Here is a 24,435-nt window from a genome sequence, read left to right on the forward strand (position 1 = left end):
TTTTAGTAAATAAAATATTAATGTATCCAGAACAAACGTGAACTGTTGTAACCTATTTTGTGATTGGTCTGTTAATCAATCCCTAAAGCTCTAAAAGTGTGCTGACCCAATAATCGTCAAAAAAGAAACCTAGACCAGTTAAATCCAGTTTAAAAACATCACAATCTAACTCTATTTATTTGCATTATGTAATCCAAAAGAAAATCACTTTTATTGATCGTCAGTAATAATTGCAAGTTACTTTAATGCTTCCATTCTAAGAAATGATTTGAGAAGGATTTGTGCTGACATTGTTCAAAGCCAAATGGAGGATGTTTTTGCATCCATTGTTCAGCTTGTCAGCTTGTAAACATGGACTAGAAGGATGTTTCACTGCTGCGTTTGTGTCTCACGTCTTTCGCATGAACGGTTCTAGCGGTCCTTTTTCTACTACCCAGCATCTTATGAACAAATTCTGTATGAATGGCCCCTAAGGCCCTTGCTTTGTGACTTATTGGGCCTGGCAATTCACAGAAAAACAGAAATAGAGTTCCAGATGAACAATTCACAGTGAAGGTCTTCAGAGTGAAGCATATAGTGGTTCTGCACTGAATGGACTGTATAGTGTTACAAATCTGCCTTTAGGCCAGTAAATCTTTCAGGTGAATTTTTATGATAAACCAGATGGAAAACTTTTTTTTCTGCAAAACATTTCTGGTGACAGCACATATCGCAAGTACTACTTTATTGCTACTGTCATTATAGCAATTAGTGGTTGTTACGGTATTAATTAAAGTTCATCCAAAAAGGTACACTCTGCCAAAAGATTGCTGCTGCTCGCTGTGCTCTTATGAAATGCCAGCCATTTCGTCTTAATGGGGGACCAAGCAAATTACTTTCAAATTTCTCTCTCTCTCTTTCTCTCTCTCTCAGATGCAGACACAAACCATTTCCCATCTTTGAATAAAGTACTCCTTTCTAATATGTAGTCTGTGCTTCGTCATTTCATGGCTGGCTGTAGCTTAAATAAGGAAAATGATAGAGCTGAAAATAAGAGTGGGAAATGTGTGACATTGCTGATGCACAATGAGAGACGACTAGGACTGTGCCTGTTATTTTTAAATAAATGTAATTCTTAATTTCATATTATTTCCTACATTTAAAAGGTTGTCTAAACAAGCCATAAATTGCAAAGCTCATGTCAGACTCTTGCAAAGCTCTTTCAGTAATGACATAATATCATATATTTACAGTAGGAAATTTACAAAATATCTTCATGGAACATGATCTTTACTTAATGTCCTAATGATTTTTGGCATAAAAGAAAAATCAATAATTTTGACCAATACAATGTTTTTTTTGGCTATTGCTACAAATATACCCCAGCGACTTAAGACTGGTTTTGTGGTCCAGGGTCGCATATGCCATTCTAAGTATTTCTCATGCAACTTGACACACACAGTGTGTATATCCTATCATGAGTTACGTGAGCTACTGGAGCAGACAAATAGGAAATCTAGATCTCTAAACAGACAGAGATGGGGAAATGCTGACGTGTGGTCCCGGCTGGACAGGGTTTTAATTGATCACTCGTTCATGAAGGAGGGATGCGGGGATGGAGCGAGGGAGGGTGGAAAGTTAATGGTGGGGAGAGAGGACAGCGTCTCAGCCCCTGGGTGGATTTACGAGGGAAAACACTCGTGCATTGCGTACACCGCCCCCAAAACTGCCAAAACACTCCAAACAAAATGTTATGAACTACAATAACATGTAATTCAATGAGATTATTAGATTCTGATGTAATTATATTAAAATCAAGACCAATTAAGATCACAAATACATTAACAATGCTTTTTACTTCTATATTGTGATGAATTTCAGGATAAAACAGGATATTTTAAAGAGAAAAATGGCTAAATGTTATATGGAAGGATGTATTAAGGAAGTAAATGGGGCTCAAATCTGATTTCATATTTCTCTGATAAAATGTATTTCTAAATTAAATAAACATTTATGAATGAATATCAAAGTGTGGATGAATCTGTTAATTAATTAATGTAAAGGTTGTTGTCAAAACTTGTTATGTGACAGTAAATTTTGTGATAATACAGTTTCTAACCATTTTCAGAGTGCTGGGCCAAAAATGGCATTTTAGAAAAGTAAATGTCCGTTGCAATTTTGACAACATTATGATGAGACATCCCCACAGAGTTGAAATTCTATATAGCTCAATTTCCTATCCCAACATGCACTATGGCTCTCAGTCAGTGCATCAATGAATAAAGATTGCATGTGTCTGCCATTACTGCAGCAGCCATGGCTCGTCTGCCAGAGTAATTCACTCGCCTCTCTCCGTGAATGTGCTGTGCTGGCACATTGACTTGTCCAGATTTACCGTGCTCACTCAGATGGAGAAAAAGAGGATATAGGGGAATAAGAGTGGGTATGTGTGGCAAATAAAGGTGATGGCACACGTTTTTTGCAGAGATATGCCAGAGATGATGATTGTGTGCATGAGCCGGAGAAGGACGGAGCTAGTCTTGTGTGAAGGTAAAACTATTGTGGATTTGAGCATCAATGACGATACTGTGGTTATTAGATTGATAGATTGGCTTCTCGGTGTGCATGAAATATAAAGAACTGAATGTAACTGTAAAGATCTATAGGATTTATAACTATATAACTATGTGTACTGCAAGTGAGAACGAGGGCTCAAAATGGTGCGACAAAGTGTGAAATTGAATCCTTAATGAGCCTTAAATGCATAAAGTCAGTTTAAAATCAGATCAATTTGTCCTTATCAGGTAAGAGGGTAACAGGGTGGAAGCATGTTGATAACAAGCAATCTGCTCTCAAGAAAGGCAGCAATATTTGAAGATGCATGAATATTTGCTCTCTAAATTTGTTAATTGTCTGTTCTTTTTTCAGTGTCATTCATTGTCCCTCTTAAAGACTGACACACAAACACATATCGGCTGATCTCTGAATGGCTCCTCCTGTGACGCCGTCCACAATATTGCTGGCGTGCAGCCGGCGATCAATGGCTTTTAATTAACGGGGTAAGATGGGCACGGTCGATAATAATGACAAGGGAGAGGCAGAGAGAGTGATTGAGAGAAAGGGATGGGGCTGTTTAGGGAAAAATAAAACAAGATATAAAGATGCAGGTCTGTAAATGAATGTGGAAGGAATGAATAAAGATAAGTGAGAGAATTTTATGTGTTCTGTAGGTCAGGGGTTTTCAAACTTTTTAATGCTTCAAACTCCCAGTGATGATTTATAAGGTTTACACATAAGTTTGTGAAAATATTATTTGGAAAATATTTTTTAAGATGACTCTATCACCGTATCCCTTTTTGTATCTTATCTAAACAAACGAAAAAGGATAAAGAATAGAATATTTATAAAATAAAATCCCATGATGATCCTATGATTATATCATATCAAATTAGGTAAAGTTTAATTAAAGTTTATTTAGGTTTAAAATGTTTAAAACTTTTATTTGTTTGTATTTTTTAACATTTAATAATAGTAGTAAAAATAACAATGAAAACATTTTACATGTTATTATTATCATAATAATATGTATTAATAATAGTAATAATTATTTAAAATGCAAATATTTCACGTTATAATAATAATAATAACATTACATTAATATCTAAACCTCTTACATGTTACAGTACTTTTATGATTAAATTTAATACATAATATTATATATATATATATATATAATTAGCATAAGATAACAGCACTGTAATATGTAAAAGCAATAGAATAAAGATGCAGTGAGAATGCTTCCAGGATTGATGACTGTCTCATGGGAGCATTTGTTAGCACTGATTTGGCTCACTAAAACACCTTCAGTCCAGCGGAGTGACCACTGCGCGTTCTCAAACACAGTATCCCTCCTTGAGACTCTAATAGTTCAAGCATCAAGCACTTATAGGCAAAGACTCTTCAGACAGCTGAGATCTGAGGTGAAGCGGACGGACACTTCATCCAGTTTGACCTCTGCAGATCGTTGCACTTTAGAGCTGTATTGATTCCCTCTAACCCCATGGACAGCTTCATCCTTCAATCCTGCAACGGCAATTTATTACATTCTCGATCCCTCTTAACTTTACAGTGCTTTTATGATGATGTAATTATGTATGTAGAGGGCGGAGCGTGCTAAAGTCTCTTAAGTACCTATGTTTATGTGCACAGCATGGGTTATAGTGTAAAATGTCATGTAATGCTGAAAATCAGCTATTTCAATCATTGTCATATGGACAATCAGTCAGAAATAAGTGAACCAGATGTTGATTCAGAAAACGCTCTGTTGGATTAAATTCAGTATGAGTCAGTCTGATTCATTCAATCAAAGAACTGACTCAAAACTGACTCAAAACTGCGCATGCTGTGTGTTTATTCAATAAAAAAATCCAGCTCATGAATCATTTGTTTATGAAGACTCACTAAACTGAATGAAGAGCTTGACCATTAATACCATATAAGTATCCACGTATGTACTATAAATTAAATTCAGACAAACTACAGGAGAACGGCAAACTCAATTACCTTATTTTTATTCTGTGGCAGAAACACAAAAACTGATGTTTTGTTTTGTTTTGTTTTAATTATCATTGGCATTCTATGTACATCAAGTTCAACTCAATGAAAATAGTTTCCTTGGCAACTAGCTGAAATAAAATAATATTTTCAATACATTGATTTAGTTTAACAGTTATGTATTTCTAGTAATTAATTATATGGTTTTGATTTTAGTTTTAATTATTTACTTCAATAACCCCACTTGACACTTGTGTACTTGACAGTTTCTCTACACCAGGAGAATATTTCCATAAATGAAGCAAATTATTCTCACCCTCATGTCTTTCTAATATATTTAATGGCTGTCTCATGCAATCAATTTCCTGCATCAGTGTGTTTGTTTAATGTCTCGTGTATAATTTTGCATTATTTTTTCTACTCACATAATTTAAACTTTCATGAAAATGGTACGCCAAATAAAAACGAAAACTAGTGGTACTGATACGAATTTTTTTTACTTTGGCGTGCATATAATACGCAGTTTTCTCGTGCATACGATACGAAATTTGTTGGCGTGCATATTATACGCAGTTTATATGCACGCCAACAAATTCTACCCCACAACCCTGATTCTACACATCGCGTAGCATACACGCCAAAGTCCATTTTTGCGTATAAATACCACGAGTTTTTGTCTAGATGAATCTAGATGAGTATATCCAGTTAATATCCAGTTAACAGCACAAATATGTAATATCATGCACTAGCTGTAGCCTTGTCTTTTATCTGCTGAAAGCTGTTTTTTGTGTGATATAGTAATTGGTCTACTGAAACATATCTGCCTGTTGAACTCTCTGCTCATATTGACATTCAGGCAGGCGCGTGCTTGTGTGGCTAATTCACTTGTTAAATCCCTGGAGTCCTTGTGATAATAAATAAATTAAATTTCATTCAAATATTTAGCTGGTTTGAGGCAAATTATTTCCCAAGTGGTTGCGCATGAGTACGGAAGCCCGTTCCCGCCACCTTAAGAAAAAATATCATTCTGTAAGTCATAATACTTTCTCATAATTATATCCCGTAATAATCTCGTAATAATGACTTATTTTCTCATAATAATAACTTAGTTTCTCGTAATAATTACTTATTTTCTCGTAATAATGAGAAACTTTCTCGAAAGACTTACTTCGCGCATGCGCAGTGCATGAGTGGCGGCACGCTAGCGACATCTGCTGGTCAAAGCCATGCAGGAACACCGCAAACATTTGTTCTGTAAACTAAAACTGTATAACCTATCATTAAATAACGATTTCAGATAAATATTCTGCATGTAGTCTTGTTAATTTGTTGCACGTACCAGCAAGTTACTCTGCCAGATAGTTACGGCTTCAAATATTCCAGACTAATATTTCAGTTAAGAAATACAGGCATTTTATGAAGAAATGAAAGCCATTACGCATATAAACTTAATTTATAGATGTCTATTTCTTTGATCTATTAGTTTTATTAGCGGTCCCTTTCATGCATCACATGCTTCATAAAGACTTCTCATTTCAAAAGCACAAAGCATCATTGTTCGTTACCACGGCAACCGCTTGGTCTTCAGCATCCCACACGAGAAAGTATCTCATTATTATGACTTACAGAATTATATTTTTTCTTAAGGTGGGAATCACAGCAATGAGATATATTCTTGTTATGAATACCGTTATGAATTTTATTGTTTCATTGTTTATTTGAAATAATTCTTAAAGGTGCTATGTTGTTTTGAAGCATAGCCTACATAACTACTTTTTCAGGTCATTTGACTTAAACGTATTTTGCATTAACAGATATGACATACCTTAAGGTGCAGTGCCTTTTCCTGTTTTTAAGTCTGCCAAGTGTTGTTGAGATGATAAAGGTAAACAGCAATCAAAAGTAACAGCTGTGAGAGATATGTGCGCCATTATCAGAACCAAACTACAAAGTTATGATATTTCTAAACCCAATTCCCAATATGATTCTTATTTTCTATTGGTCGAGCCGATGAGTAGCCCCGCCCCATTTTATGATTGGTTAATAGGGTCGCTGTCAGATTGTTTACAAAACCTACAGCATTAAAAAATGAGATGGTTGTACATGATCACATATAATTGCCTATATAATTGTATACCTACCTTGAAAAATATCGTAATCATTACCCAGGAGCAGACTCATTTATGTAATAATGATCATTAAAAATGAATGCCACTTCTATCACTAATTAAAAAGCCATTCTATCAAAGTCTTCAGTGCCAACACAGTTGGCACACACTGCTTAGTTCTGTTGCAACTTAATCAGGTGTAAGTTTCAATAGAGGTTATACTTTACTGCGTTTCATAAATGTACTTCACCAAAGTGCATGCAATTTGACTCGCACTCATAAATGTCCATATATTAATTCAAATGCATTAATGTAATTGGTTACTAACAGGCTAGGGTGCACTAAAAATGGCTTGCAGAGAAATCAAACAACAAATAACACATTAACTTATTTTTTTTTTTCAATAGGTCATTTTATTTAAAATAGTATGTTACAATGTTTCAACCTACATGATGTTTCTTCAAAGTTTTTTTCATGTTTTATAACTCTGGTTAGTTTAACCTTCACGCATTTCAGATATAAAACTATTGTATTCCGATATTTTTGTTAATTTATGCCATTATCTAGGCTACATGAAATAATGCACGCCTGTTTATCTCCTTCACGTATGCATTATATCTTTTTCCATACAAAGCCCCTTTCTAAACCCACCACAGCAAAGGCCTTGTTTCAATCCCCTTGATTTAGCAGAAAAATAAATGAATGTTTTCAGTCAGAAAAGCTACAAAGACTCTGTCAGTACTACACATCAGCAGTAAAATGTACAGATGAAGCGCAGAACAAAGACATCTAGCCGTTGAACTTGCCAGTAATCGACTCGACACACCAATTTTGGGGAAAACACTCAAAACATTAATAATACTTTCAAGGTGGGCCTAAAGTTAAGACAACACTATGTGGGAGGTTAAAAGCTGGTTAGTGTCTTAAGTTTTAACTGAAGCGTTATGATGATCTTAAATGGTTGCAGTTCAAGTTAATATATAAAAAAAAAATCATCCATGTTATAAATACATTCTGGTACATTCATTTTCTTTTTTTTTTCCCCTGGCACATTGACACAAAATAAGAAACACTGACCAAACAATTAATATTTTATAGCGCTGGTGAACATTACAAGGTGGAACACTTTTGACATTTCCGAACAATACAAAAAGTGTAGCACTTGCACTCCTGACGAAAAGACAAATTACACAAGCATAACACACAGGTCTTTTTTTTTTTTTTTCTTCATTCACATTGATAAACTGGCTGAACTAATCATATACAGAAATAATCGGGACCGAATACACAAATGAAGTTTTTGTAAATATGCTTAGACCATAGCTGCTACTGTGCTGCTATAACAGGAGCCTTTACTCTAACCAGAGAGCAATCTGATGTAGAACACACACACATATATATATATTACAAACTCACTTATTGATCAGGGCATCGTAGCCAAGGTGGCTTAAGCATTTGGATGAGGATAAGCTGATTTATCACTGTATTGTGCTGGAATGCAAAGCTTTAGACATGCATGTCTGTTAAAGGAACAGTTCACCCCAAATTGAAAATTGACTGAATATTTACTCACCCTCAGGCCATCCAAAATGTAAATAAATTTGGGAGAAATTAAGCCTTGCATCACTTGCTCACCAGTGGATCCTCTGCAGTGAATGGGTGCCGTCAGAATGAGAGTCCAAACAGCTGATAAAAACACCACAATAATCCACACAACTCCAGTCCATCAATTTACATCTTGTGAAGTGAAAAGCAAAGAAGAAACGAACTGAGAATGAGTACATTTTCATTTTCGGGTGAGCTATTCCTTTAAGAAAATGGTCAAAATGTGCCTGTTCCTGTGTCAAGGGGGGCCCACTAAGGTCCTTTATGGTATATCTTATTGGCTACACTATATTTTAAGCTCTGGTTCTCTACTTACACGTTAAAGAAAGAAAGAGAAACAGAAAAATTTGTAAATTAATTTGAAGTAGTTGCCTGCTGCCTCAATTCTTGTTCCTCAAACCATATAAGAAAATAAACACCGTGCAAACTATTCTGATATTCCCAATCTATCCCTTGTTTTTCCACTTCAGATCCTGTCAGCAGGTACGGTGTGTGGTGCTGCGGTCTCTCTATGACTGAGCAAGGGAAGCCTCTGCAGTCTTAAACAATAAATAACACTAAAACTAACTCAGACGAAGACTCCATGATGTTTCCTCTGAGACCAACAAATAAACTGGATGCAAAAACAACTGTATCCTGAGCGCAGCTGCTTGTGTGTTTGATGCTGGGACCCCCTACAGGTCGCTTATGCAAACTACACCTGTCCTGTCACTCCACACACACACACACACACTTCTCACTGCTCCCACACACTTATTAACTCCTCATTTAATGGGAAATAAGATGAAAATTAACTAATTTTAGTCAGCAATACTGGGGAAAATCAAGCAATAATGCCATCACAATATAATTTTAGAAAGATACTGTATTACGGTGACCTTGCTACACAAATTAATTTTTGTTAAGGCATGACTTCCCCCTCCCGTATATATCGATTTTTTTGAACAGTTGCAATAGCGGCTGCTGTTCAAATCACAAAGTGGTCATTCGTTACTTCGCTGCCGTGATAACAGTGCTCTAAAGTAGACTTACAGAAGAGCGTGTCTTCTAAACCGACGGCGTGGAAGATCTTTAGGTCTCGTCCTATGTGGTATTTTACATGTATTTATGCGAGTTCAAAGTATCTATTGATGAAATGACAGCAGAACCCATTGGTGCGAAACATCCCCGCAGCGATAGTTATGCGTCTGCTTTGCCACGGTGATGGCATTTTGCGTTGCCGTTGTTGTCATATGGAACACTCTGCATATGAAAGGCACACTTTTGTCTCCGTGGGAAACGTGGTTGGTATGGCGTCGCTAGGGTGTTGCCGTGGTAAGATGGTCATTATGGTCTGCTCTAGTGTGATGATCCAGCGCAATTCCACAGGGGCTCTAGAGAGGAGTTTTAGGAAGTGGCAATCTCGCCCCCTAGGTGGCACCATCCCTTCTGCTGCTCCAGCGGCGAGAGGTAATCTGCAATACAGAATCGTGTCATTAGCTTTATTGAACAATTAATAGATCTTTTATCAATTCTGCTTTCTGTTTTATAGGTCCACCAAGTTTAAAATCACATTTACACTCCAATGACAGAAGACATCCGTCATTTTCAGTGGGTTGACATGATGGTGAATACTACTCACTTTATCTCCGTATAGTTTAGTATAAGGGAATGTTGTATCACCCATCGAAACAAATGCAAAATATTATACTGTATATAAATGTTTAAAAATAAATACACAATAAAACATATGTATGCTAGTTTTTAATAATAATAATAATAATAATAATATTTTTTACATTTAAAAATTATATATAACTATATTTTAAAATATTTATAATATTTTATATTTATTACAAATGATAATGTATCACAAAATGTATTAAATAATCTTCAGATTTACTTTACTTATATATATATATATATATATATATATATATATATATATATATATATATATATATATATATATATATATATACACACACACACACACACATTATAATTTTAATACATTATTTAGAAATATTTTTAAATGGAAAGATTATTTAATAATTATTATACTTCATATTTAACTATAGTATATTTGTTCAAATTGATATTGTTTCATATATAAAATTTATTAAATAATCTTTATATTTAAAAATATTTGTACATATTATATATTATCCATTATAATAAAAAAAGTATAATTATCTTTACATTTAAAGATATAATAAAAAAATCAAAGATATAATTATCTTTATATTTAAATGAGTATATGATCAAATTATTTAATTAATATAAATGTATATTATTATAAATGTAGTACAGAAACCATTACAATTTATTGTATAATTTCACATATTCACTTCTATTGCACAAGCACAAATAAAATATGCCAATTTATTATTTGCTCAATTAATTAAGCAGTGTTCAATAATAAAAAGCACATTTGCTGGAGTATTTCCAATCTGTGCTAGCCTACAGTTCTGAATCAATCCGTTTCCTGCATTTTGTTTTACATAATAAAGGAATAAATTTCCATTATTTGATCTTTCGAGAAGGTGCAGGGTTCATTTTATGCACTGACGCTTCAAATGATCATCACACACATGACATGTGACTCTGTACTTGATACTTATAAAGTAAGTGTGGTAAGAATGAACCAGTATTTCAGGTTTCAGTGCAAATGAGGGCAAAAGGTTTTCTTCTTACCATTATTACTAAAGTTCTTATTGCCTTTGTCTGAGGCCTCGTCTTCAACCTTTAACATATCAAAAAGAAACTCATTAATAACAAATGACAAGAAAGGTAAAGAAACTCTAACTCTAGTTATTAATACCTCTTTCCTCCATTTGAGCTCACAGAAAATCCTCTCAAAGCACTCGTGCATGTAGTTAAACTGGAGAGGGGAACACAAGCACACAATTCAGGGACTATTTCCGTTCAAAATGTTTTACGAAACAATTCAACAGGTAAATGATGAAGCTTTAATTTTCATTTTTGGGTGACTTACATAAGGAGTGAATATTTTGACCCAGCGAGGTTTCTTTTCTCCGCGCACATATTCAAAGCAGAAGGCCATACCCTCTTCATCTGTATCCCATCTTTGCATCTCTGACCATTCAAAGATGATCACCTGATTCTGTGAGTCACAGATAAAGTATTACTATGGCAAAACATCTTCTCACAGAATTCGGTGATATGCTTTAATATATATAGAGGCAAATGAATCATTCTGGGACTAAAAATAATGTAGGTATCATTTGCCCACCTCAAGAGTGCCATCCTCTGTGCAGGCGTGCAGTTTGAAATGCTTCATGCCGATGGCTGTGATCACATGGCCTTTCCTCCGTGAGTCACATGCACAGTGAGGGAACGTCACCTCGTTATATCCCTCACATGAGCGCAAAAGACTCAGATACTGAAAACAAAGTACAAACACACAAATGTTTATTTTATGTTAACACAAAATGTGTTATTAAATGCTTTTGCTTTGTGACAAAAAGGTCAAATGTCCAGGTCACATTCGCCACAAAAAAAAGAAAGAAGAAGAAAATGTACTATGAAGACTATTTTAGAACAATTAACATGTTTGTATTGTGCCCAGTGTTTTTAACTAAAACAAAAAAACTAATTTTTTATATATATATATATATATATATATATATATATATATATATATATATATATAGAGATACACACATTTACTAATAGTGACTGAGTAATTTTAGGACTTCAACATCTTTTGTTTCAAAAGGTGCCAAGGCAGCATTTTTATGTTTATTTATAGTTTTTCCATCTAATATAGTATTTGTTTTATTTCAATTAACAATGTTTTATATATTTTTAGTTTTAGTTAAAAACACTGGGCACAATACAAACATGTTAATAATACAAATGACAAAAACATAAAATTACTAAACGTTAAACTGAAAAAAAAAACAAGCAATTGAAAACAATTCAAAATATCAATAAAAACTGAGTGTACAAATATACAATTTGTGCCATATTTTATATGTATTTTTACATTACACTAATGATAAAGTTTTTTTTTTTTGCTTTAGAGTAATTCGAATTTTTGAGGGAAATATACTGAAAACGTTTGCTTTTAATTTGTGATTTTATTTTTCTTATCATTTTTATTTGATTTTGAGGTGAAGTGGGGCCTGGACGTTTTATTGACAGGTTTCAACAAAAAGATAAATAGCATTTCTATGCAGAATTTTATGATGGATAAAGTATGAGAGACCGTGGTCATCTTTCTCTGTTCTGCTAATTTTTGCAGCTGGTACGCTTTATCCTCTGCTTTAATGAATCCCTTCTTCACATCATCCTGTGCCTGAAAAAAAAACACAGAATGTAAAAGATGAATAGCTCTGACTGATATGATTATATGAGGTTAAGCTGAAGAGCTGTTTGAGTGAAAACCATGAATTTGTTTTAGAGGCATCTTATATGACTTCAGCTATACAAATATGTTGAATAAAATGTAAATGAGCAGGTGTGGTAATAGATGAGACATTAACCAGACACCTTGCTAGCTGTACAAAGTCCATTTGTGCTGTTTATGGTCTGCATTTCTTGTAATGTGTTTGTACTTATTGTTTTAGTCTACAAGTGTCCGTCATAAAGACAGTTTTAAAAGTCTGGAGACAATATATATGTATCTATCTATCTATATATATATATATATATATATATATATATATATATATATATATATATATATAATTTGCAATGAAGGAAAGAACTGACAGTAAAGCACTGGCTAAGGCCATTGGGACTGACCTGATGGAAGCAGTAGTGCAGGGCGACAGGGTTGTCCCGCAGCAGTTCCTCTTCCTGTGTGCTGAAGAGCCACTTCCGCATTGTGAGACACGTCCCGGGCACAGCAGATGTGTAGTTCTGAACATAGAGCTTGTGCGGAAACTCATTAGGAGCCAATTTGCGCACTGACAACACAGAAAAAGAGGGATTTTCAGTAAACTGCGCATACAAACAGTTTGATTTATGGTCAATCTAATTCATTAGACTTCAGCTTTGTATTATGAACAAAATTAAATATTGGGTTATACATTTAATTACACTTAATTATACATTTAAGTACTGAGTAATATTAATAAACAACATGTATGTACTATATGTTTAGGGTTAGGATTAGGGTTACTTGCATGTAATTATGCATAATGTATTGCCATTACAATAGTAAGTACATGTAACGTGTAACAAGGACACCTTAAAATAAAGTGTTACTAAATCTTGTAATTCACTGAAAATCTTAAAAAGTTGGGGTCAGTAAGTTTTTTTTCAAAGTAATAAATTATAAATTAAGTTTAATTCAAATTCTTTCCATTTATCAAAGAATTCTGAAAACATGGTATTACAGTTTCAACAAAAATATAAACAGTACAACTGTTTTCAACATTAGTAATAATAATAAATATTTCTGAAATTAATCTTTGGCATCACAAGAATAAATTATATTTTAAAATATAATAATAATAGTAATAATAATAATACTTTTTAACTGGGAATAGTGCAAAATTTACATGGACCACTTTAATCATACTCTTCTGGTACACTTTCTGCATTTTTGAAGCTCGAAAGCCCCACACAAGTCATGCGTTTCTACACTATATTTGATACTTAGAACCATTTAGCCATCATATGTAGCATAACCACATGTTCATTATTTACAGACAAAAAAAACACCAAAACATTCCTCACTTTCAGAAACAAAGGTCACTGGGCAGTACCCTAAGGTCAAGTTCTGTTATGCAACTAGATGGAGAAGGCAGATTGGTCGTTAATGCAAATTGATAATATTCACAGCGTTAAACTACTTGGCATAAGCTGATTGGTTCATGCTGCATACACAGCCAATAAGCTTTCTCTTTTACATTTAAATGGCTGGTTAGCATCCACTAGAGCATTTCAGAGTTCCTTTTGAAACCCTCCAACGTCCCCAGCTCCACCTGTATAGATCTGCTACAGGTTATTATATATAATATTTGTGCAGCAACAGTATGTCTTAAATACTCATAGCAGCATATGAGCGTATGCATTGGCAGTAGCAAGTTCCTGTACTTGTTTTGCAGTAGCAGCAGCAATAATCTACAACCACAGCAATAACCAACAGCAGCAGCAACTCAGCAGCATAGCATATCTATTCTGCCAAGACCAAATACATTAACATTGTCATATCCATTACCTTGCTAAAATCTTCTAAAGAGTTGTCATGATAGAACTACTTTAAAATTACATATTAGTATGTTTTTAAAAGGTACCACCCCAGTGATAGTTTTGTAACTTTTTCTTTGAGAGTGTTCTGTAAGTCTACATAAAAAGGGTTTTGCTAATTATTTACACTGAAATGTGTTCTGTTCATGCTCCATTAACAAGGCCCGGTGTCCTTTATGTGCTGGGGTAACACCTTATCTGAGCTTGCCAGCTGGGTCAAAACATTTGATTAAGAAGGTATCACAAAGCGGCAGTTTAATTGCTCTTAATAAGAATCATAAATACAATTACTTTTGACTTCATAACAAGGTCAACCGATTTCCACAGTGAAAACCTAAAAGTTTAACCTAAGAGTCAGACACTGTTTCAAAACATAAATGCTTGAAGGAAAATGGAGCGATTGCTCACCAAACGAGTGGTTAATAACTTCGAAGAGAGCAAAGTAACTGGCCATGATGCTGTCCATCCCAACCTTCACGACAAGAGCCTGAAAAGGAAGGAAAAATGATAGTTGTTTATGGCTCAGATGAGCTTCTGTTGAAGTCATTGAGTTGATATTTGAATAGTCAGTCTGTGGTGTATGATAGTTTACCTGGTAGACCTGGTCAGTGGTGCTATTCTTTCTGACTCTCACTGAGGCTGTGGTTTTATCAGGCAGTGCTATTCGTAACTCGACATCATTTATGCCATTGTGGTTCTTTAACACAAGACACGCGATGAAACGGTGTTGTTGAGTAAAACTATTTGTGTTTGCACATAGGCCTACAAACTGTACTTACCTCGTTTGATTCAGACAGGAATTCTTGCATAATGTCACTCTCACCTATGACCCGCACTGAGCACACTGAGACATGTCGACAGACAGAGAGAAAGACAGGATATATATTTAGAAGTGCATTTCATAGCTCGTGCATCTATCACAAAGTCTCTGTACACAAGCGTGCAAAACCACTTCCATTGTGGCTTAGTGGAAAGATTACAAAACAAAAACATCCTCAAAACAACATAAATCATTTGTAATAAAAATCAATTAATGTGTAATTAAAATTAAATCACAGTCTAAAATCTGGACAGTCTGACAAAAAATAAAATAAAATAAAACAAAATAAAATGTCCAGGTCAAAAAGTAATACATAAGAATTAAAGGCTGGAGGTTCATTTGACATTTTATTTCCTCCACTCTCTGTCCTCTGTCTCACCTCTCTCCAGGTATTCTTCCAACCCCCTCCTGCGAGCGTCCAGCTGCTGTTCAGACAGAGAAAAGGGCCATTTCCCTGGCAGCTTTGAGAAATTGTAGTTGGAAAACTCTCTCTTCAGGTTCTGATGAAGTATTGCGAACTCCCGGTAACGCTTCGAGCACAGCTGTGTGCCCGACATGTACACATTAAAAACCTAAGACAGGAGGAGCAAGAACACAAAGATTATCAGCACTAAACAACAGCCAAAAAGTAAAAAGCTTTCGTTCTTTCTACATGACTCACCACAAACTTCTCTGAGTGCTGTTCCACATGTTTGTATGTGGGGATTGAAATGGGGACGGCCTGCTTGTCGCTGTAGTCATAATTGGGCTGCATTGCGCTTTCCTCACCACCTTCAAGTCCGTCCGCTTCCTGTGCCGGCACAGAGAGTACGGTCAACACCAGCTCCCTCTCTCCAGCTCTGATCAGATCCACCACCTGCTTGTGCGTCGCCCCCTCCACGCTCACCCCATTACTGCAGGAGAGACGCAAAAAAAGTGTGTCAAGTTACAGAGGTGAAATATTAAGATGCGGTCAGTTACATTTTTTTATGCTTTTGAAAGAAGTCTCTCTACGCTCTCCAGGGCTGCATTTGTGTTACAGTCAAAACAATAAAATTGTGAAATATTATTAAATACTTAAAAAGTTAAAATAAATATTTTCCATTTTAATATTTTTAAAATGCAGTTTTTTTGTGATGGCAAAGCTGAATTTTCAGCCTTTACTCCAGTCTTCATTGTCACATGATCTTTCAGAAATCATTCTAATTTGCTGATTTGGTACTCAAGAAACATTTCTTATTATTATCATCAATGAACTCAATATTTGCATTTGATGACGCTGAACAAAAATGTGACATTTTTTATTTTATTTTACGTTTAACTGTAACTTGCATGCAAATAAGCCCTTTAACATACAGATGGACATCTGCATCAAGAGATGAGAACTTAAATAATAAAACAATTCAAACATTGTTTCTTCTTTATTAAGACAAAGTTACTCTCTTTCAACTGGTGTAATAAGCCACTATACCATTTGCGGAAACAAACAAGTAGTCTACATTTCATTTAGGGACTTGATGATGTCTTTTTTAAAAAGTCTCTAGTTAGAATTTTTTTTTTTTGCAGCTGGTTGAGTTTTTCAGTTAATAAAGGTTAAGGGTCATTGGGATCTTCATTTAGTTATGAATTAATATTGCATATGCACGAGTCCACAAACAATGACAGAGAAAGCACATGCCACCTGCCCATCACTTATTATTACCACCATCACTAATTCATAAACCAGGTGACAGATGGAGGGAGACCATATATTTCATGACAGTGAAACACTACCACAGAAACAAATCCATTAGTGATCTGATTATATTAAACGGGAGAGGGAAATTAAAAATCTAAAATTCTTCAGGAATAATTGATTTACATCCCCCAGTTGGGATAAACATTATTAGCATATTATTGCATAATAGGAACACTTTTTTTAACAAATAAAAAACATAAAATTTGACACTTAGGTTCTCTTAAGATAGGATCTCTTATGCCAAGGTGTCATACTTTAATCAGATGGATCCATATAAAATCACGTGCTTGAAAACTTGAACATGCTGAATAACGAGTTTGGAACAGGAACAAACTGTTGTGTAACATGACATTCACATGACCAGCTAGTGATTGCAATGATTCCCTACTGTAAACTTCCTCATTTCAGACTGGAAGTACTGCTAACTGCTAAAAAGAAAAAACTTGATATAGGCTATTATAAGCATACCACATTCATTTTCTTTTCCTTCTTCAACATATTCATGTTTATATGATTGACCTGAGGACTGAAGAGACACCAAAAACTAAATGGAAAAACAGCTCAACGCTCATAAATAAACTTGGGTTTGTAAACCCACTCCTTCTTCCTCAAAGGAGTTCCTCAGGAAATCAGCCTTGGGCTGATGAATCCTTTTACGTATTAAGAATATTTCCAGACAGAAAAAAGATCATGGTAAAACATTACAAAAATAAATAAATAAAATCTTGAAATTCCAGATCGCAATTATTATCCCAAATCACTACACTGTAAAAAAAAACAAAAAAGTTGAGCAAACTTAAAAAATTTTACGCAACCAGCTTCAGCAGATTTTCGAGTTTTCTCAACCCATTTTCGTAGGAGATTTTTGAGTTCTCTCAACTTTTTGTTGTATAAACTTAAAACAACAAGTTGAGAAAACTCAAAAATCTGCCGAAGCTAGTTGCCTTAAACTCTTAAATTCTCTCAACGTTTTTTTTTTTTTTACAGTGTAGTTAGATTCTTTAAAAATCGTTTAAAACGTATACGCATACATACACTGCATATGTTGTTTACATATGTGATACTCTCCAAAATGGTGCTATAGGGTGACACGGAGAAGACGAATTGTTGAATGAAGTCATTATTTCTGTTTTCTTTGTGCACAAAAAGTATTCTCGTAGCTTCGTAAAATTACAGTTGAACCACTGACGTCACATGGATTATTTTAGCGATCTCCTTGCTACGTTTCTGAGCCTTGATCGGTGTTAGGATCCTTGCTGTCTATGGGAGGTTAGAGAGCTCTCGGAATGCATCAAAAATATCTTAATTTGTGTTCCGAAGATGAACGAAGGTCTTACTGGTTTGGAACGACATGAGGGTGAGTAATTAATGACAGAATTTTCATTTTTGGGTGAATTATTCCTTTAAAGTTAACTTGACCGAGGCTGAGTAAGTAACAACCTTCATGTCCCTATGAACCCTTTGCATTTCCTTCCTTTCAAGGGGGGGGTAAATGTTTTCATGACTTTTTCAATGAATGTAATATGTCAACATGGGATAAAATGAGCAACATCGAATCAGATCATGCTCAATGTGAATAAAAGTTATGTTTTAAAGATAACAATGAGTGATAAAAAGAACTATAAAATAGTTTAGCATAATTTTTATATAGAAAACAGAATAATAATAGAAATAGCCTACACTTGTAGTCTCCTGACAATAGTGTGCAGCACACAAACAATTTCCTCGTTTACATACGCATGCCTTGAGTTTATGTAATACACACAAATTAGATGACCGTAATGCACATCGAGTTCAGGTGATAAAGACTGTGTGGGGAAAGTGGTTTGAGTGAAGCTGGCAAAAGCTCACCACTAACATTTGAGTTTATTGACTGGGACTGACATAATGAAGACTACAGCACTACAGCACATTCTGCAGCCCTTGTGAAGCCTTATTCAACTTCTGATTTTCCCATAAGATAAAACAGTGACCCCAATATGTCTCATTTTTATAATGCTGATCACGTTACCTGTGACACCTCCAATGACTAATTATGGCCAGCGGCGTGGCTCTATACATGCATAATGCAGCTTATAAATTAATATGCAATGTAGAGCGTCTGCAAAATATAATGCAAAATATGAAGGAAGATACTTTCTTAAAACTGTTCTCAAGGTTCACACAGTCGCACAATGCAGTAAATACTGCAAATTACACTACTATATAAATATTAATATATAGTAAAAGGCCAAGTAATCAGCCGATATTTTAAAATTAATATTATTAACACTGGCCTATCAATAAGATCAGTTATTCGGCTTAATGTCAAAATTTACAGACATGTATTTTCATATATTCTTTGGTGAAGTTTAAGCAAATGGCTATTATTTGTGGTTGACATGCCATGCCAAAAACAAGCATATGGGTACAGGTTAATAAAGCTTAATTATGGCATCAAGGTTATATGCGCAAGTATAGGTAGGTTAATAGGGTTTTTTTGTAAGCAAGTGCTATTTTAGCAAGGAAACAACTTGATCAAGGGTGAAAGTAAAAACATTTATAATGTTACAAAAGAATCTTTGATCAAAATGTTCTGTTTTTCTGAACTTTCTATTAGAATCCTGCAAGTACGAGACCTCTTTCAAAACCAAAACAATCCTACTGACCACAACCTTCTACCGTAGTGTATGATGAAATGAAACCATTTTTACACCGCATTCACTAACAAATACCAGAAAACAGAAATTGTGAATTCTGACACAAGGAATGCTCTATTAAAAGCAGTAAAATGGACATCTCAAAGCGTCCAAAATATTGGGATATTTATCACTAAATATCATGTAAAATGTTTCTTTAAATTGATAAATTTTATGAAATCTCATTTGCTATTATATGTGCATTATATCAGCTATCCAGCTCCAAATACAGGTATTGGCCATTTAAAAACACGTATGAACTGAACACTTTTATAGACTGCTTACTTTTTAAAATTATCAATCATATGCACTTCCCAGGCAAACCGACGTTGAAATCAAGTACAATTTAGGATGCTAAGGTGTCAGGAACTGCATTTATCGGCTGAATCAATGATAAGAGATCAATATGACAGCATGTGATCATGCAACTGTCATGCATCAACAAGTCACAGGGTGCGAGACTCTTCTGGATGTGTAACACTTTAGCTTCAATGGAGCCATACACAAGTATTGAATACACCAAACCAATGATCCTGTTGCACAACAACCGTTCAGCGTTCGAGAACTTCCCAGTACGCGTTATCTGCTCATGTCTTACATAATAACGATCGGTTTATTGTATTAGCAGGGATGTGTTGGCATGCACGGCCACGAAAGCTTAAACATGTCCACAGATCCCTATGCTAACGTGCAAAAATAACGTCAAGCCAACAAGCTGTGTCAAACAGACAGACAGTAGAGCAATGCTGATTTCTAGGCTAAAATGTGTAATAAAGTGGAAAATGAAAGACTTACACCTCTAGGATTCGGTCTCCTTTCACTATACCGGCCCGGTCCGCCGCACCCGCGGGTAACACGGCGCTGACATGCTGGAGAGGAGCGTACAGCTCCCCGTTAATGCTCCGCAGCTGGCCGCCTTCACTCACTTGACCGCGGACGTTGAATCCGTACCCCGATTCCGACTTTACGATCCGAACCACGCGGGGACCCGAGGTCACCATGGTCGGGGTCTGGCTACCAGAACCGACCATCCCCGATCCGTTAACGCGGGGCGCTGCTGCGGGCCGAGCAGTCTCATCTCCTTCAACTTCCGCCATCTTTAACTAGGTTTTTTTTTTTACCCCCCTCTCCTCCCGTAGGCCTTCAAAACAACAAGCCAGAAATACGCTTGACCCGCCCAAGCATCACAATACTTCTTTCACTTTCCCTCACAGACAGTGTCCAGTGTCTTTAGATGGGGCCGAGCCTCTGTGGAGCCTGTCACTTTGTTTTGGTGAATTATGTAAGAGGATATACGTTTTCAAGGCACAACTGAAAGTTAGTTGCGTAGAAAAAGCTACTAGAGCGATACAATTTTACCATAGCTAAAAAGTATCATCAGATACCAGAACAGAATAAAGTATCATCAGATACCAGAACAGAATAAAGTATCATCAGATACCAGAACAGAATGCAATATAAAAAGGGACCGGGGCAAGTTGTCACTAATAGTATTTAATTATTCATTGTACGTTGGTTTCAGACACCTAGCTCATAGTTTTTGTGAATTTATCTCCAAAAATCCTTTTTACATTACGTCACCTTTATTTAAATTTTTATTGAAATTGTTGTGTAGACTAGTGGTACCCAACCTTTTTTCATGCCCCCCCCCCATATTATAATTATACACGCCCATATATATATATATATATATATATATATGCAATAATAACAATATATTTTTTGTCTTTAGAAATGCACATTTGACATTGAGTCGACAGTAGTAAATTTATGTTCATTATCAAAATCAGTAACATCTATAAAAATTGCAACAATCTCCTTATTTATATGGTGGAATTAAATTTTTCTGACTGTTTGAGTTTTATTAAAATTAACCATTGTTCTTCCATACATTTACATCATGATAACCAGAGTTAAAACCACACATATAGCACCTCAATACTGTGGTAAAAATGCAACTATATGGTTTCTTGGTGGCCTATTTATATGTAAAACAGTAGTCTAAATACATTTATTATAAATGCACAAACACTAGCCTATAGCTTAATCACAAATATAGTGTAATTACATTCCATTACTCCTACATTTAATACACGTCTACATTATATACAGTATATTTGACAGCAACATACCTTTGGAAAACGCAACATTGTGCAAAATATAACATTCATCAACTCTGTGTTGGGCTTATACTGAATTATAAAGCTAGAGCGACATCTAGTGTAGCTATTTGTTACCACAGTTCAAATGGTATGGAAAATGATAGTTGTTTATGGCTCAGATGAGCTTCTGTTGAAGTCATTGAGTTGATATTTGAATAGTCAGTCTGTTTACAGGTGACAAATCAGATACAGAGTAACCAGGGTCAACAAAACATACATGGCAGCCAACATGGTTTGTGTGTGTGTCTGTGTGTGTGTGTGTGTGACTGGGTGTTGGGTTTGGAAGTATAACTAAACAAAAAAGAAAAAAAAAAAAGAAAAAGAATAGTCAGTCTGTGGTGTATGATATTTTACCTGGTAGACCTGGTCAGTGGTGCTATTCTTTCTGACTCTCACTGAGGCTGTGGTTTTATCAGGCAGTGCTATTCGTAACACGTCATCATTTATGCCATTGTGGTTCTTTAACACAAGACACGCGATGAAACGGTGTTGTTGAGTAAAACTATTTGTGTTTGCACATAGGCCTACAAACTGTACTTACCTCGTTTGATTCAGACAGGAATTCTTGCATAATGTCACTCTCACCTATGACCCGCACTGAGCACACTGAGACATGTCGACAGACAGAGAGAAAGACAGGATATATATTTACATAGAGAAGTGCATTTCATAGCTCGTGCATCTATCACAAAGTCTCTGTACACAAGCGTGCAAAACCACTTCCATTGTGGCTTAGTGGAAAGATTACAAAACAAAAACATCCTCAGAGCAACATAAATCATTTGTAATAAAAAATAAAATAAATTAAAATGTCTAGGTCACCCCCCCACCCCCACCAAAAGGATATAAATTACACAATGAAGACTATTTTATAACTATTAATATGTTTTTGTCTTTACCCAGTGTTGTAAAAAAAGCTATTATAAAAACATTTTTGGTAATCAAAATAAAACTGAAATAAAATATAAAATATATATATATTTGATGAAGAAAATTATATATATATATATATATTAATGCTTTAAATAATTTTTTTTTGCCTTAGTAACTGTAATAAAAGAGAAATTAATGTGGATTAATAATAAATAAATCTGTGTAAAGTTAATAGAATGCTGATTATTTACATTTCTGTTTGAGAGATTTAAACTTTATTATAAAATTAACTTATGAACTTAATTTATAAAAATAAGTTGTAAAATTATTATTTGTTTTATTAAAACCCATATCCAGTTTCGAATTAATTTATTTTCAATATAATATTCGGGGGGTGAAAAAAATTAGGAATATATATATATATATATATATATATATATTGGAAAACGCAACATTGTGCAAAATATAACATTCATCAACTCTGTGTTGGGCTTACTGAATGATAAAGCTAGAGGGTCCTAGGTGTGGACACTGATTTTATTTTATTTTTCATGTCTGCAGAGTGTGATATTTTTGTATGGATCTTGTACGGGTCTTCTCTGCCCTCTTGCGGTATACAAGGAAACATACGAAACATTATTTGCAGTTGGGATTATTTGGTTTTGCTGACGGGGTGGTTTGCTATTTGTATTTTTAGCAGCGCAAACAAGGTGGCAACTGTCTGAAAATCAGCAACTTTGGCAAAGCCCCGTGTAAGTAAGCAAGACTGTGATGACTTGGCAATTGTGCTATGGTCAAAATATCTGATCATGCATATTTGTCTTGTGGCAATGGAGGCTTATTTTTTTGTTATTATTTATTGATCTTTATTGTTATTATAGTATTAGCACTAGTATTAATAGTTGTAATAGAACATATTATGTAATATTATATATTATGGATACTAAAATGCTAAACTGAATACAATGTAAAATTACATGACCACAAGGAGCCCACAAAATTACAGGTTTCTTTAAACATAAGCAAGAAATAGTTTCTGGAGCTTTACTTGCTGTGACTAATGACAACATGTACTGTAACTAAAGAAATGTGAACATTTTTATTCATCTTATATAAAATTATGACTCCAAAAATGTCAAATGAACTGGACATACAGTAAAATGTCATTGTGTGTTCATTTTGTGTAATTTTCACAACTCACAACTTTCAACACTCTTTTATGGAGTTTTTGTTTACAATAATAAAATAAAATTAGATGAACATTTGGTATGATTTTAAACAACAGTACAATCGATTAAATTGACTGTACTTCTGTCCCTTACAACCTCGCTTTCATTTTTGTCAAAAAATGAAATATGGTGCTACCCTGACTAAGGCTTACTGAGTTCTAACTTCCATAACTCTCTTTCCAGCCGAGCAGCCTTGGGTTTACATTGTAATCATTAACAGCTTGGAACACACCCTAGTAAAAGTATTGTGACAACGAGGAATACAAAAAACTGCAGGATATGAATCATACTTGGCATAACTGGATAGACATTTTAAATATAAAGTTTTGCACATGAAGACGTTTGAATATTTTAAAGATTTATTTGAAATAAAACCATATTTGTTTTTAGCACAGACGGTTTAAAGCTCAAAGAATAGACCTACTGTCTGTAGGCCAAAGAACGTTAAGACCTGTCATACACACCCACTGTACTTTAACCTGCCAGCGAAAGTAGCTTTAATGGTT

General features: G+C 34.7%; 1 protein-coding gene across 1 annotated transcript; it reads right to left on the bottom strand.

The window, feature by feature from the left end:
* Positions 1-7,042: 7,042 nt before the first annotated feature.
* On the bottom strand, positions 7,043-20,951 carry LOC306885472 (sorting nexin-27-like). The gene is made up of 13 exons (XM_079442012.1): positions 20,461-20,951; positions 15,932-16,163; positions 15,650-15,842; positions 15,230-15,294; positions 15,043-15,147; positions 14,859-14,937; positions 12,999-13,162; positions 12,460-12,549; positions 11,482-11,631; positions 11,224-11,352; positions 11,050-11,109; positions 10,923-10,971; positions 7,043-9,700 (listed from the first exon to the last, which is right to left on the bottom strand). Exons 1-13 carry the CDS (start codon positions 20,760-20,762, stop codon positions 9,633-9,635), a joined length of 1,686 nt encoding a protein of 561 aa, XP_079298138.1. The 5' UTR covers positions 20,763-20,951; the 3' UTR covers positions 7,043-9,632.
* Positions 20,952-24,435: the final 3,484 nt, after the last annotated feature.

The sequence above is a fragment of the Barbus barbus genome (assembly GCF_936440315.1).
Source record: "Barbus barbus genome assembly, chromosome: 19".
Classification (NCBI taxonomy): Eukaryota; Metazoa; Chordata; class Actinopteri; order Cypriniformes; family Cyprinidae; genus Barbus; species Barbus barbus.

What these genes read in the sequence shown, in the direction of transcription:
- LOC306885472 (XM_079442012.1), bottom strand. Translation starts at nt 20,762, where the DNA reads ATGGCGGAAGTTGAAGGAGATGAGACTGCTCGGCCCGCAGCAGCGCCC. An exon ending in TCCTGTCTGAATCAAACGAG is followed by an intron (nt 15,148 to 15,229) that starts GTAAGTACAGTT and finishes CTTGTGTTAAAG; the next exon opens with AACCACAATGGCATAAATGA. An exon ending in TGCACTACTGCTTCCATCAG is followed by an intron (nt 12,550 to 12,998) that starts GTCAGTCCCAAT and finishes TTTTTTTTTCAG; the next exon opens with GCACAGGATGATGTGAAGAA.